At 44.6% G+C, this 14113-nt stretch overlaps 2 protein-coding genes across 2 annotated transcripts; one reads left to right on the forward strand and one right to left on the reverse strand.

Annotated features, from left to right (window-relative positions):
- Nucleotides 1-2777: 2777 nt before the first annotated feature.
- LOC100827006 (probable phospholipase A2 homolog 2) lies at nt 2778-4309 on the reverse strand. The gene is made up of 4 exons (XM_003558260.3): nt 4056-4309; nt 3907-3943; nt 3565-3690; nt 2778-3137 (listed from the first exon to the last, which is right to left on the reverse strand). Exons 1-4 carry the CDS (start codon nt 4173-4175, stop codon nt 2953-2955), a joined length of 468 nt encoding a protein of 155 aa, XP_003558308.1. The 5' UTR covers nt 4176-4309; the 3' UTR covers nt 2778-2952.
- Nucleotides 4310-9978: 5669 nt separating this feature from the next.
- Nucleotides 9979-14080, forward strand: LOC100838149 (sialyltransferase-like protein 5). The gene is made up of 11 exons (XM_010230538.3): nt 9979-10221; nt 10313-10392; nt 10920-11006; nt 11104-11181; nt 11253-11344; nt 11423-11624; nt 12064-12154; nt 12583-12641; nt 12823-12971; nt 13071-13152; nt 13230-14080. The coding sequence occupies exons 1-11, from the start codon at nt 10092-10094 to the stop codon at nt 13614-13616; spliced, it is 1437 nt and encodes a 478-aa protein (XP_010228840.1). The 5' UTR covers nt 9979-10091; the 3' UTR covers nt 13617-14080.
- The last annotated feature ends 33 nt before the right edge of the window (nt 14081-14113 follow it).

Genomic DNA, 14113 nt, shown 5'->3' on the forward strand with positions numbered 1-14113 from the left:
AGTCCAGCTTTAGGAGGCGTGTAATCTCTTTTGGTGTTTGGATACAAAATATGCCCTCATTTTTCTATTCCAATCCTACATGCATGCATCTCTAGTCTCCCTTCCCGAGGCAAAAGCTGCAGCAGGGTTCACATGACCTCTCTTTCTTCCCACCCTGCATACAATGCACACACTGCCTCTCTTTTCTTCCAAGGAGCATGCAAGGGGCATTTCTGTTCAAAACTTGGTCCCATGAGGTTGCCTTGGTACCGGTGGAGAAACTACTATGCCTCCTAAACTAGGATGGAGGGAGTATCTGGTGCAAACTTACAAACTATCCATGTGAATCACCATATGTGAAATATACGGTGCAAATCAAATATGAAAACCAAAAATTACTTAAGTGGGATAAGTATAGGGGTTATGTGATGTCTAAGTGGATGTTTTGATTCCCACATTTGATTTGCATTGCACGTTTTAGATTTATGGTCCACGTGAATTAGTTTGCATTGAATAAAAGGTTTGCATTGCAAATGACTTTCATAAAGTAGTTCATATCGATCGAAATGTTAGAGAACTCCTACCAAAATCAACTAATGCAAAGAGACTCTTGAAGGCTTAAAGCCCTGAGAGGGCATATCTGTTTTTCACATCTCGACTCTTTCGTCTTCACAATTCAGGTGTTGTCCATTAAATCAAGCAATCGCCACTAAGGGCCCATTTGCAGCAAAAATGTTTGTGCAGGATACCTTAGAAAGTCATGCCGGAAAATGGATCCTATAGTCTATAGAGAAGCAGGCAGAGTCGTCAGTTTGCCGAATTTCCCGGAAATCACCGCGATAGCCCAATACTCCTTCTGTTTCATAATTCTTGTCTCAAATTTGACAAAAAATGGATGCATCTATTCCTAAAAAGTGTCTAGATACATGTAATATTTCGACAAGAATTATGAAACGCAGGAAGTATATTTTTGCATAGCTACGAGGGCACATAAAACATAGCCAACACCGCACGCGACTCGCCAATGCCAACCACTTGCTAGTTTCAGGTTGTGGCATCACTGCAAAGCTCACCTTTTTGGAATTAGCCGTGTTAACCAGTTGTCCTGCACTCTACACAAACGTTGTTAATACACTCCCTCCGTTCCATATTAAGTGACTCAAATTTGTCCAAATATGGATGTATCTATACTTAAAAAGCGTCTAAATACATGTAATATAAAGTCACTTAATATGAGACGGAAGGAGTAGTATACAGTGCTGCCACAGGGAGGTAGAACACACAGGCTATGAGACGAGTATCAACTCAGAATGCCAAAACCGAAGTACCCCGTCGCGCATTGCGTCTGAAGAAAGTAACACGTAGTTTCTTGAAAATGGACAACGCCGAAATTGGATTGTCGTCCATCAAGATCAGTGGTGCCCTATTTGGCTCTTTCATTTGACTAGAGAAAAAATTGTTACAACCCCGTGTCATTTCCTCACCAGTCTCCACCAAACCCGGAAGTATGTTGTACTCCACTATACAGTAAGTACAGTAGTGCAATTTGTGAAATCATACGTGATTTGTACTATTGACAACTGTTTTAGGTGAAACATTGATGTTGATACTTTGGATAATATGGATACTTATATGATGACTTGTATCTTGTTTGGACTTAGTGCTTTGCTAGTGGTGTGTTGATCCATTAGTTTCTTATGTGAAAACATGACGTGAGTTGTGTGAAACTTACCCTGAGTCAAGTCGTGGAGTTGTGCTCGTACTGGTTATTTGTGTGTTCGCTTTCAGGTGTTGCCGGAGCTAGAGGAACGTGGTCGATGATGGGATCGAGGGACGAAACTTGGGAGAAGCTGAGGTCGAGGAATCAATGTCATGCGGGACGTTCGTGCGAAGGAACAATGATAGTGAAGACTACGATGATCTGGGAGGGCACCGGTTTGTCGTACGTTGTTTATACCGGAGATGTACGGTATTGAAGATATTCGACACATGATAGTCGAGTTTTGAAGACATCATAAGAAGAGTTGATGGTATGGAGTGGCATCGACATGAAGACATGTAGGTCCAGCCGTGGCTGGATGAGAATTGTTTAAAGATTAAACAGTAGCGTCATCAAGATGCCGTCCGATGGAAAAGTGATTCAGATGAAAGTTGTGCGCGTCGTCGAGACGAACAATTTTGCTTTTGGACTCATCTCAATCCGAGGTCGTATGTGGGCCCCACGGGAAGAATACCGACCGGGACAGAGGAGTTGGTGTTGTATTCGGACTCGGTTTAGGGTCGCGAATTTTCTCTTATAAATAGAGAGCGTCTAGGCTAGGATTTGAACAAGGACGTGAGGGAACTCAGAGCTTTGGATCTAGATCAATTCTTGGAGAGTTCTTGGATGCATGGTTGCATCTTTTGTAATCGATCGACATCGTTGCAATTAAGAGATTCGTTGGCGGTGTTATCTTTGTTCTTTTCGGATCTTCGTGGATTATTCGTGCTAGATCTTTCTAACATTTTGATGCAAATTTATCACGAGTTCATAATATTTTGCTGCAGGTTTATCACGAGATCAAGGAAAGATTGCGATTACTTCATCTTTCTTGTTTTTCCTCGAAATCGATTATAGATTAATTATCGTAATTTTCTATCAGCTGTTACTGTTTTGATCGTATCTTTTGATTGGTACGTCCAATTGAGCTGATTCTTGTTGCGTTACTTCGATGATTTCAATACCTTTCTTTTGCATATTCGTACATATTTTTTTATTCATCCAATCAAAAGTTATGGCTGTTTTACTATCACGGACAGAAAGGTGATTTAGGATTTGGATTTTCGAGAAATTTTTTAATTTGATTCCGCGCAATGGTTCACCCCCGTGATTGCCTGTCTCGATCGCACACAATTGCAGGACCATAATATCGTGTTGCCGCACCCCCACGCTTAGGACTTTTATTCTGGCTCTGTACTTGGGTCTCCAGGTGTCTACTGCCCGATGTCACGCCTGTGAAGGATCTTCCCTGCGAGCACCGCCGTCTCGATGACTCCCTTTATGACGAACGCCACCTCGCCGACGCCGCACTTGTTCCCCGGGAACGTCGGCCCCGCCGTGCTCACCCCGTCCAGGCAGCTCAGCAGGTTCTCGTTGCACTTGGTGCTCAGGTAGTCATCTGCACACACACAAGAAGACGTCGACACATGTACACCGGAATCATTAATTCATCGGTCGGTGGAGCTGAACCGGCAGGTTTTCGTACGCACAGATGAGTGCGCGAGTGGAGGAATCATTGTCGGAAACAATTCCCGATCGTTCGTGCTAGTGATTTGATTCATGTGGTTGATTTCTGGGTTAAAAGCCAACAATCATTCCTAGTCGTGCTGGTACTACACTGGGTTTCAGGGTATGGTCTGTTAGGTGGCGCGTCGTCTCGTGAACAACTGGCTTGAGGCTGGGAGCTCTTTGTGGGACCTTTGGTTGAGATGTCAAACGAGAAACAAAACGTGTTTGTTCTCCTGCGGTCCTGCCCGATCTTTTCGTTTCAGATAGGAGAGTACTACTAGTAGTAGTATGTGTGAAGAAGAGTTGAGAGACGGTACTGTTGTTGGCGTCGACGCAGTGGTCGTGGACCATGCAGCAGGCGTCCAGGGCGTCGCAGGGCTTCTCCCCGGGGCAGCCGCTGTAGAGGATTCCGCAGTATTTCCCGTACCTCATCACAGGCGCAACTTCCCGAAGAGGTCCATGCCGCGATGACGTCCCGGAAACGGAAAGCAAAGCAAATGGGTGTCAGTTAATTACTCGGCACCCCAGCCATTTTATTCAACTGAAAATAACGCAGAACTAGGTTCCGCGTAATCGATTAATAATTGCCCTGTTCTGGAAAACTTGGGTCAGGGGGAACTGAAGCAAGCGAATGCTGATCGACAGTGTCAGAGGCGTACCCGTGCAATACTTGGATTCGCATGTCCGGCTGCAATCCTGCGAAAATCAACAAGACTCACTCGATCAACTCAAATATCACTCTTGCATATATGGAAAAACGGATGATTTTTTGGAAAGGCTGGCTCGTTCTCTATGCTTCTTTACGCACCGCCGACGCTTTCCCTTGGCTGACAAGGTCGCCGGTCTTGAGCCCCCGCGAAGCCGTCACCAGCAAGAGGAGGAGAAGCAGCAAGGAACACCGAGGAGACGCGACGAGAAACGATGCCATAGCGCTCGTGCCTCTCTACTTCCTTCCGTGTCTTGGATATATAGCTAGACAGAGAGAAATGGTTGCGGGGAAAAAAGGGCAATGTGCGAGGTGAGATCGACTGTTTTCGTAAGCCACCGAGCGAGTGAGTTCTGTTATTTATATAACCTTCGGAGGAGAGTTCGAGATAGGAGTGTTGCAGCTCCAAGATATACTATACGACAAGTAAGCCGTGCTACAGCATGCAATTGGCGTGGAACTTGAGATAAGGAACCTTCGGCCAAGAGAAGGACACACTGATGCCACGGAATTGGTGCCATGTAACTGGGAGAGGAAACCGGACAAATCAAAGTGGCTGCAGTTTCGTAACCCTGTGACGTACGGGGCACACAATTGGTGAGATACGATAGGCATCATGGTAGTACCGAAGATCAGGTGTATCTCTTTGTTTATCGTGGAAAGGCACACCAAACATAGAAAGAAAAATCTGACGTTTGACCACATACATGCAAGTCCATGGCCTGCACGGGTGCACCAGGCTCGGTTACTTAAATGTTATAGAATCAAGATCAAGCTGAGGCTGTTTAAGCGTCTTCCTGAAGCAAACTAAAAATAATAAAATGACTTGGCAACCGTAGAGCGCCCATGCAACCTCTGCATATTGTCTATGCTCTGCTGCTGGCTCGCTCCTCTAGAACATTCCGCCCAATCCCGAATATTTATGTAAGTTGAAGGCTTGAAAGCTAGTTTGCGAGCTTAGTTCAGGTAGAGATTAAACTGCAGACGATTTGCGCTTCATCGCGGATGCGCCGATGTTCCGTTTCGTGTGAATGCGGTCCCCTGCTTCGTCTGATCATCTTTAATTAGGTACTCCAGCAGCGGGACCTAATACTTCACGAATACTTTGCCTTGTGACAGGCCATATATATCGTGGTTAGCAACTGCACGTAGCCTGTAGACCTGCATGGCTCGGAGCTGCACATCCGCACCTTTATGATGTTGGGATTGGGATTTTGGTGTAGAAATTCATAAATATCTCCAATTATTGATCTTTCAAAGCCTTGAAAGAATGGAAAAAACTACTAGTAGCTAGTAGTAGTGAGAATTTGTGTATATCTTGCTATATTTTCTCGACTTTTTCTATAAAGTTTGTCAAAGTTAAAGAAATTTAACTTAAAAACAAACCTAAAATGTACTACTATTTGAAACGGATGGAGTATTCCATATTAGCAAGTGCACTCACTGAAACATATATCACCATAGCGTTGTGAAGCTTTAGAAAAAAAAAATTGGGTCCAATTGCATGTCGTAGTTAATTCAGTTCGTTCATATTTGTTCACTACGTAATTGTTATCCGTACTGTTTTATTAGCTCATCAGGCAAACTCTGAATTTTGGGACCAAGCTAAACACCAGACATAAATTTTTGGCTTGAAACCAAATGAAACTACATGATTTTACCAAAAAAATTACACGTGATTTGGCTACAATAGAAACAACCACAACTTGCCCATATATTAGTCACAAGCCCACAACCTTGATTTGGTCATTTGGCCATGCATGCGAATATTTAGGTAGTTCGAGTAGCGGACGAACCTGCATATGAGTTCCCTCTACAGAGACTCGGTTCAGGTCATCTTCGGTTATGTTTCACCACGCTCTTCTTGTTGTTTATCTTTCTTTTGTTCGAACCCCCTATATGGCCAAAATATTAACTTGATTCATATTTTGATCCCAAGAAACCTACTTCCAATAATATATCTGAGACTCGAACTCCTTAAACACCAAATTCCTAAAGCAAAACGAAAGCTTTCAACTCATGAACACAAATACTTCGTAGTATTAGCCTTGTAAGGTTTTTACAGGTCAATATTATTCTACAAATGAGTAGGCAGAGCTCCCGATGGTTACTCAAGAATAAACAGATACTCCATACGAATTAAAAGCTTCCAACTCATGCACAAAGTATATACTTACAAAATCTGAAAGATCGGTATGGTCGGCTAGAGGGGGGGTGAATAGGCGACTAACAAATTTTAATCTTTTTTTTTCTTTTTCTTTTCTAGAAAGATACAAACACTTAACCTAGGGTTTACTAAATTCTCTAAAGATAATGCAACCCTAGGATGAAATGCAATAGCCGAAGCAACTAGATAACAAGAATGTAAAGGGTAAGAATGGATACCACACGAGAGACGAAGATTTCACCGGAATTCCATCGATTGGGGTAGGTGTACGTCTCCGTTTGGAGGAGTGTTCTACCACAAAGGTAGAGACGTCATAAAGGCTCACTCTATTCTCCTCTCACGGCACCACAAAGGTGAGCGAGCTCCACTAATGGCTTCCTTGAAGGCGAAGACCGAACATTTACAAACTTGACCGGGGCTAGCTCCACAACTCAATTGAAGACTTCCAATCCAATCCTCAAGCTCCACAATCCCCAAGGGAAGAGCTCAAGGCAACCACTTCCGTCTAGGGCTCTCAAATGCCCAAGAGAAATAAAATCCACAAGAGAAACAAGGGGAATCAACTTTGTGACTTGGTGAAACCCTAGATCTAGGTCTTCTCGTCCAATCCTCAAAGAATCAACAAGGGGGAAGCTTTATGGAGGGAGATCTAGTAGAATGAAGCTTAGGGAGTTCTTGGGAGAGAGGGGGCTGTTCTTTTCATCGTGCTCGGGCAGAAACGGTTGGGGACGAAGGGGTATATATTGGACTCCCCAAAATCTAAGCGTTATGCAGTGCGAGTTCCAGGGGCGGAACTTCCGCTGGTCATCGGAAGTTCTAGGTGACAGGAAGTTCCGGCTCTGTTCCAGTTCGACTTTCGGAAATCCACAATGGATTCCAGTAACGTTGCGGACCTGGTCCGGAGGTTGGGTGGAAGTTCCGCGGTATCGGAACCCCACAAGAACTTCCGGACCTGGGCAGGCAAATGCACACCAGTTAGGCAATAGAGTTGGTTCTCTCTCACTTTTTGGTAGGCTTTATGTGGGTGCAAGATGTTTGTTTGTGTACGTGAAAAACGATTCACCCATTACCTTCCCATGTGAACTCCCTCTTAATATTACGGAGTTCCTACGACTTAATAACCGAAAAAGCCGCTAAAACTCCACTACTCTTCGTTTTCCAACTTGAGGGCATCGAATCATTTTGCGTCATTTGATATCAAATCTGAAATACTTAACGTACGATTAGTCCACAACACACGTTGTCATCACTACTAAAATTAACTAGGAGAGAAATGCCCTTCCAAAATCGAAGCCTTTCCTTGGTCTGGCCATCGACTATGTATCTCATCTGCCTCCTCCGTCCACTCTGGTGCCCATTGTCTTCTACTCGTTTTTCTCCCACACTCTTGCTCATCCTCCGTCCAACACTACCTCCTGGGAGCTGTCATTTCCGAACCAAACCTCACAATAAGCTCGCAAGCATAGAGGACGATTTTCGTTGCCGGATCGCCTCGTTGTTGTTGTTCCCACGTGGTGTCAAGGTCAGCCCTACCCCTTCACACTATGTCTACCTTTTCTTCCTCCTTATTCCCCTTTTCCTTTCTCCTTTCACTCTTTTTCATCATTCCAACTCCTCATGTCACCGACCTCCTCCAATTAGGGATATTCAAAATCGGTTTGGATTCAAACCTTGGAAACCAGTGAAGACTGCCGCAGTTCACCTTCTTTCCTTGGTTCCCACCTCACCGACATTTGAGTTAAAACTAACACAACATCTGTAGTTGCTACGGACTAAACAAAAATAAAATACACATTTAAAGAGCATATTTTACTATCACCCTCTATCATGGATCAAATAATTTGTAACCACGCACAATTTAATTTTGTGAATTTTGTTTGTAGTCAAATCCACTATGCATGGTTTGAGTTCAAACTGTGCCTCTCCCTGTTGTAGATTCCAAGACAGCGCGGACAACCGCCACAACATATGCACACGACAACCGCCACAACATATGCACACGACGTCCCCAAAAGTGTAGAATCAGTAGCTCCAAAATTGATAGATATATTTTGCCACTGAAAAGATAATCCTCTTTCAAGAGACACGTGGAATGTCAAACCTCGGTGGTCTTGGAACACAAACCTTGGACGAGGGATTGAGTGTCCTCAACTAGATGATAGCGTCCAAGCTTTTGGTGGAAGCAATTTCTGAGTTCTTCCGAAAGGTCTTAATCGTCACTGACGTGGGAAATCTAAGGCTTTGTTTGGATGCAGATATTGGGAGGTTTGGAAATTGAATTGAACCCAATACCAAATCATCCTTTGTATTGAAATGGAATCCAATACCAATACCAGTGTTTGGTTGTGCAAAATATTGATCCTTGGAATCAAGAGAATAGTCAATTCTAAAATTCTGTTTGGATGCATGTGTAATTGAATTAGCGTATTCTTCTCCTTCTCCGCCCCCGTCTCTCTCTCCCTCCTCCCAGTAACCACCTCCAGCCGCTCCACCTTCCACCTCTGTGAGTCAGGCGTCTTCACAGGGCCCATCGGCACCGAACAACCATGGCGTCGTCGTCGTGGGGTAAGGCACGGAGGAGGTCTCCGGCAAGGAGTACTGGATCGTGCACATGGAGCGTCCGCATCCTGGAGCGAGAGTGTGATGCATGGAATTGATGTGGGGTTGTAGGTCTGCCGTTGCCTTTGGAACCGGGAGGAGCACATATTTGCCGCCGTTGGAGCCAGGGAGGGGAGGGGGGGAGCAGTGGTGGTGGGACAAGCTGGACTCGTTGTGGTTATGCAGTCGCCAATGAATGGGCCGGAGAGAACGCTGAGAGATGAGAGGAAGTGGTCAGGCAAGGGGACTCACCGCACCGCCGTCCAGCGCCCACCTCATCGCCGTTGCGGATTCTTTTTTCTCGAGAGATTCGTCGCCGCTGCAGATTCTTTTTTCTCGGGAGATAGACGAAATGATTCACGGTGAATTCAGAGCAATTCGGAGGGTGGGGGTTCAGAATCGCGGGAGGTCTGTGCGCGTGTGAGAGAAATCGGCTTGGAATTGGACCACAATTCGAGACTTCAATTCAATTGACTTCCAAACAACGGAATTGATGGGAGGGGAATACCAATTACCAATTCTCCACCTCAATTCCAACATCCAAAAACGGTGTGGCTGATTTATTCAGTGAGTCACTGACAACATGCCAACATCCATCTTTGGAAGGGGACCCCAAGGTCACTGATGTGTGGGTCAGTACGGCAGGAGATTTGTGTGCGCCTGAACACACCCACCTCAGATCCCACGGCGTCGGAGGGTATAGCTGGCCAACGGGCTGGGCCGGGCCCGGCACGGCACAACCCACGACTTAACCGGGCCGGCACGGCCAGGCCCATGAGGCCCACTTATAAACGGGCCGTGCCGTGCCGGCCCGGGCCCGTTAGCCCATCAGGCGTCATCCCCACCAGCAGCCCAGTTGTGCTTTTTTTTAATCTTTTTCCACCAACCAGGTGGATAAAAGTCCAACCAAACCATGTTGGACACAAATGCTAACGTAGTTTGTTGGTCTAGTCATGCTCGTGCACGTTGAAGGTCGAGAGTTTGACTCCCGCTATCATCCAATTTTTCCATAGTGTGCTATTTCCCCATGTGCAATAGAATTTTAAAAAAGAAAAAGGTTAAACGGGCCGGGCCGGCCCGCGGGCTCGATGCAGAGGCCCAGGCACGGCCCGTTTAATTCCGTGCCGGACCGAGCCCAAAACGGGCCGGGCTGCCGCGCTTTTTGAGAAAGCCCGGCCCGTTGGCCAGCTATATCGGAGGGGCTCGCTCCCTTTGGCAAATTGGCATTCTCGGCCTGCCGAAGGACAGGAAGGAAGGACGCTTTGTCCAGATCGACAACTTCACAGCGACAACCCTCCTAGCAAACCCCGCGACTGAAGCCAAGGCGAAGAAGCGTCCCATACTCCCATCCCCGTTTCCGATCCGCCGCGCTGATGTCGAGGGCATCGTCGACGCCGCAGCAGCCGCCGCCGCCGCACCGGCCGACGGTGGCGCTGCTACTGGGACTTGCCCTCGTTTTCTGCCTGTCCGTCCTCTCCATCCAGTCCTCCTTCACCGCCCCCAGTGCGCTTCCTCTCCGTTCCCACGCCCTGCCTGAACCCTAGCTTCATCGTTCGCCGCCTCGGACTAACGCTTTTGGTTGTTCTCCTTGCAGGGGTGCCAAGCAGGCTGGAAGTCGACGCGGAGCAGGTCCGCGAGCTCTCGGGGTTCCAGTCCCGCGTCCAGCAATGCGTGGTATGCACGTGCCATCCCAGCCTCACTTAGTACATTTACGATGTGAAGAGGTCAATTTGTTTCGTTAAGTGTTGTGACTGTCGGACTAGATTACGTGGTAACTGGGGACGATGAAAGGCGGGGGCAATGCCACAGCTGCTTGTGTTCTCATATCCGTTGAAACGTTGAATCATTTCGCAATCGCTGCAGACAGAAGCAATACACGATTCACGATATTCAGACAAAATTGCTGTTACATGGTGGGACTCTGTGATGTAAAAAAAATGCAGGAAGAAGGGTATGCCATTTGTAGGATAACCTGGACAACATGTCAAAGTAGTAAATAAGTATTGGCATGTACTGAAATGGCAAAATGCTTATCCTATACAACTATGTTAATCTCTGTTTGAACCCACTGAGGAAAATGAAAGTTGGTGCATCTTTGCAACATTTTCCCAGATCAGTAGTAGAGATGCTATTAGTTTTTTTTTCCTACTTCTAATCTTCGCTCCTATTTTAGCTTGCTTCTGAAATCTCAGCTTTATTAGGCAAGCAGGGGACTTGGCCTCACAGCGGATATTGTTGATCACTGCAAGCTAGTCCTTAAATTTCCTACAGGCACAAACAGCACTTGGGTTAGCACTCCCTCATGTCATGTGCAGTTACTGCTTTTCTCCATCAGGTATCACAAACAAGATTCACTAATGATAACATTTCTTTTGTTGTCTGCAGTATAACGCCCAGTTCAAGATTTTTGAACCACTAGAATACAGATATGATGTCTGTGAAACTATCCTTTTGTGGGAACAGGTCAGGACATGGCTTGTAGAATAACATGTTTATTAGCGTACCTACATGTGTTAACTCTAATATGATGTCAGTACCGCAACGTGACGACTGTGTTGACAAGGGAGTACTTAGATGTGAGGCCTGATGGATGGTTGGATTATGCAGCTAAAAGGATAGCACAGCTGTAAGTTCCATATGTGTTACATTTCTCTTCTAAAGTTACATCGATCTTGCTGGTAATTTTTTTTTTTCAAATATGCAGTGGCGCTAAAAAATGCTACAATCGTACTCTGTGTGAAGAGCTCCTTAGTGTTTTGCTGCCCGCTAAACCCCCTTTCCATCCACGCCAGTTTGCGACATGTGCAGTTGTTGGTAACTCAGGGGATCTCTTAAAAACAGAGTTTGGACGAGAGATTGATGCACATGATGCTGTGTTCCGAGACAACGAGGCACCTGTTAATAAGGTAATAACTCTGATATGCTGTTGTAGATTTGTTGACCCCCATGAGCTCTTCCTTTATACTCCCTCCTTTTCACCATATTTGATTTCGTTAAGACAAGAGTTTGACCAAGAATTACTAAATTAATATCTATTTTTTCATACATGAAATTATATCAATAGATTTGTCTTCAAAAGTTTTTGCTAGTAATTGTGGTTTCGTATCATATAAATATCATATTAATAAAGTTATCATTGGTAAAAAGCCTTGTCTTAACGGAACCAAATACGCCAATCTTTGTGAAAATAAGGTAGTATTGCACTACTAGTCATTTTGCTGTTCTTATTGCCTATCTCAGCCCCTTACCATTCTTATTAGCTTTGTGTTGTTGAAGTCTAATATGAACTCTAGAGTTGACGCACATAACATTTTGTACTGATGTCATCCCTTTTTTCATCTGCAGAAATATGCAAAATATGTTGGGTTGAAAAGAGACTTTCGACTGGTTGTCAGGGGTGCTGCTCGAAACATGGCACCGATACTGAACGGCTCCTGTAATGCTGTAATCCTGTTTTCTTCCGATTGACTTCATTCCATATAGTGCTCTTAGTTACTTTACTATAATAGAGAAGAAAATGATAAGATGAAGTATTCACATTAGTCATTTCAATTATTGCTAAAACAATGAGTCAATCACAGGACAAAACCCTTTATTATAGATTCTGAGTTCATACCTGATCTTGTTGAACGTTGAGCTCTAAGAATAATTCACATAGAACAAATAGACTCATAATAACCAATATAAGGACATCCATGAATAAGAAACATCGGCTAAGTGCTAGCTTTAATATGTTCCTCTACTAGTTCTGTCAGAAAATTAATATACAGCCGTTAAATAATTTATTAAAAGAAAATTTGCATGACATGGAGGCATTTTAATTATGCTTCTCAGCTTGATTAACTTTCCCACTTATCCTTGCAGCCGACGAGGCGCTTATTATAAAAAGTTTGACGCACAAAGAAATCAATGCAGTGATAAAGGTAATATATTTACCTGTTCTTTTTATGGAACTGAGCATGTGATATCGTTTGTTACATCTGGCTTCTCGACGCAAACTAATGTATTGTGAAGAATGAGTTTCACTTTGTATATGCTCTTAGTTATTATTAGTGGAAGCCTATAATTGTTTATATTGAACACTACCCATGTTTTAACTGCCAGGAACTTCCGAATCCTGTTTACCTTTTTCAAGGTATAGTCCTAAGGAGAGGTGCTAAAGGAACTGGTATGAAGTCCATAGAATTAGCCCTTTCCATGTGTGACATTGTTGACGTGTATGGTTTTACGGTTGACCCTGGCTACACGGAATGGTGAGTTAATACATGGGTGTAGTACATCCAGATTTCAATGACAGCATTTTTTTCTGTGCTTTTGTATGAGTGTGTGTTCCACCCACTTCATTATTTCAGGACAAGGTACTTCTCAGCCCCTAGGAAAGGACACAACCCACTACAAGGCCGAGCTTATTATCAACTTCTGGAGTGTCTTGGAGTAAGTCTTAGCCATGTCCTCTGTCTGACCTGTGTAAATAAACTTTTCTTCTCCCCATTCTGATTATCTTTATACAGGTAGTTCGGCTTCATTCCCCGATGAGAGCGCAAAGAGTGGAAGATTGGTCAGATGTGCCGAGCAAGGAAGAAATCAAAAGAGCACATGCTGCGGCTTTTCGTTTAAAAAAGCACGAAATTGGTCAAGCGGATGAACTGGGGCCATTTAGCAATTGCAAGGTATGGGGAACAGTTGACCCAGATTACGGTCCAGTGTCTGGAACTTCAGATATGAGTGAGACACGGCGGAATTCAAACTACAGCAAGTGGGAGTTGCTCCCACTTGAGAAACTGAGGAATGAGGCTCAGGAACACCATGCCCAAATGGGTGGTGTATCTCTATACAAGATGGACGGAAACAAGCTAGATGATCTTGTTTGTGTGAGGCACGAGCATTCATCTGGTTAAGGCAACAACACCTGATTTCCCTGGAGATAGCATTTTGATCCTAGCAGGATCAGTTTCATGATCACCTAGGTAGGATTCTCCGTGCTGCAGAAGACCCAGATATCAGTTGAACATGCAGATTTTGGTGCATCGACTGTAGGGTTGCGAGAGGCATCAGAATCAGGGGTTGCGAGAGGTATCAGATTCAGGGGTTTGTTCATCATCCTCACATGACAGGAAAAAGAAAATTCATTTGTTGGTTGCTTAGGCAGTTCTAGGGGCAGTAGCTTAACCAGTCAGGAGGGTTCTGTGGAACACTTGCTATGCAACATGCAAGTAGATGCTAGTTTTTGTGTGCGAAATGAACTAACCATCCTACTGTTCTGAAGTACTTCTTGAGCTGTATCTCTCTAACTCCTTTTTTTAGAGACAGGCGGCTTTTGTTGTTGAGAATTGACAAATACGTTAATCATTTGATTTTGTTATTGACAAGTACTTTCCTCATTTTCTGACAGTTT

The sequence above is a fragment of the Brachypodium distachyon genome, chromosome 1 (genome assembly GCF_000005505.3).
Source record: "Brachypodium distachyon strain Bd21 chromosome 1, Brachypodium_distachyon_v3.0, whole genome shotgun sequence".
Lineage (NCBI taxonomy): Eukaryota > Viridiplantae > Streptophyta > Magnoliopsida > Poales > Poaceae > Brachypodium > Brachypodium distachyon.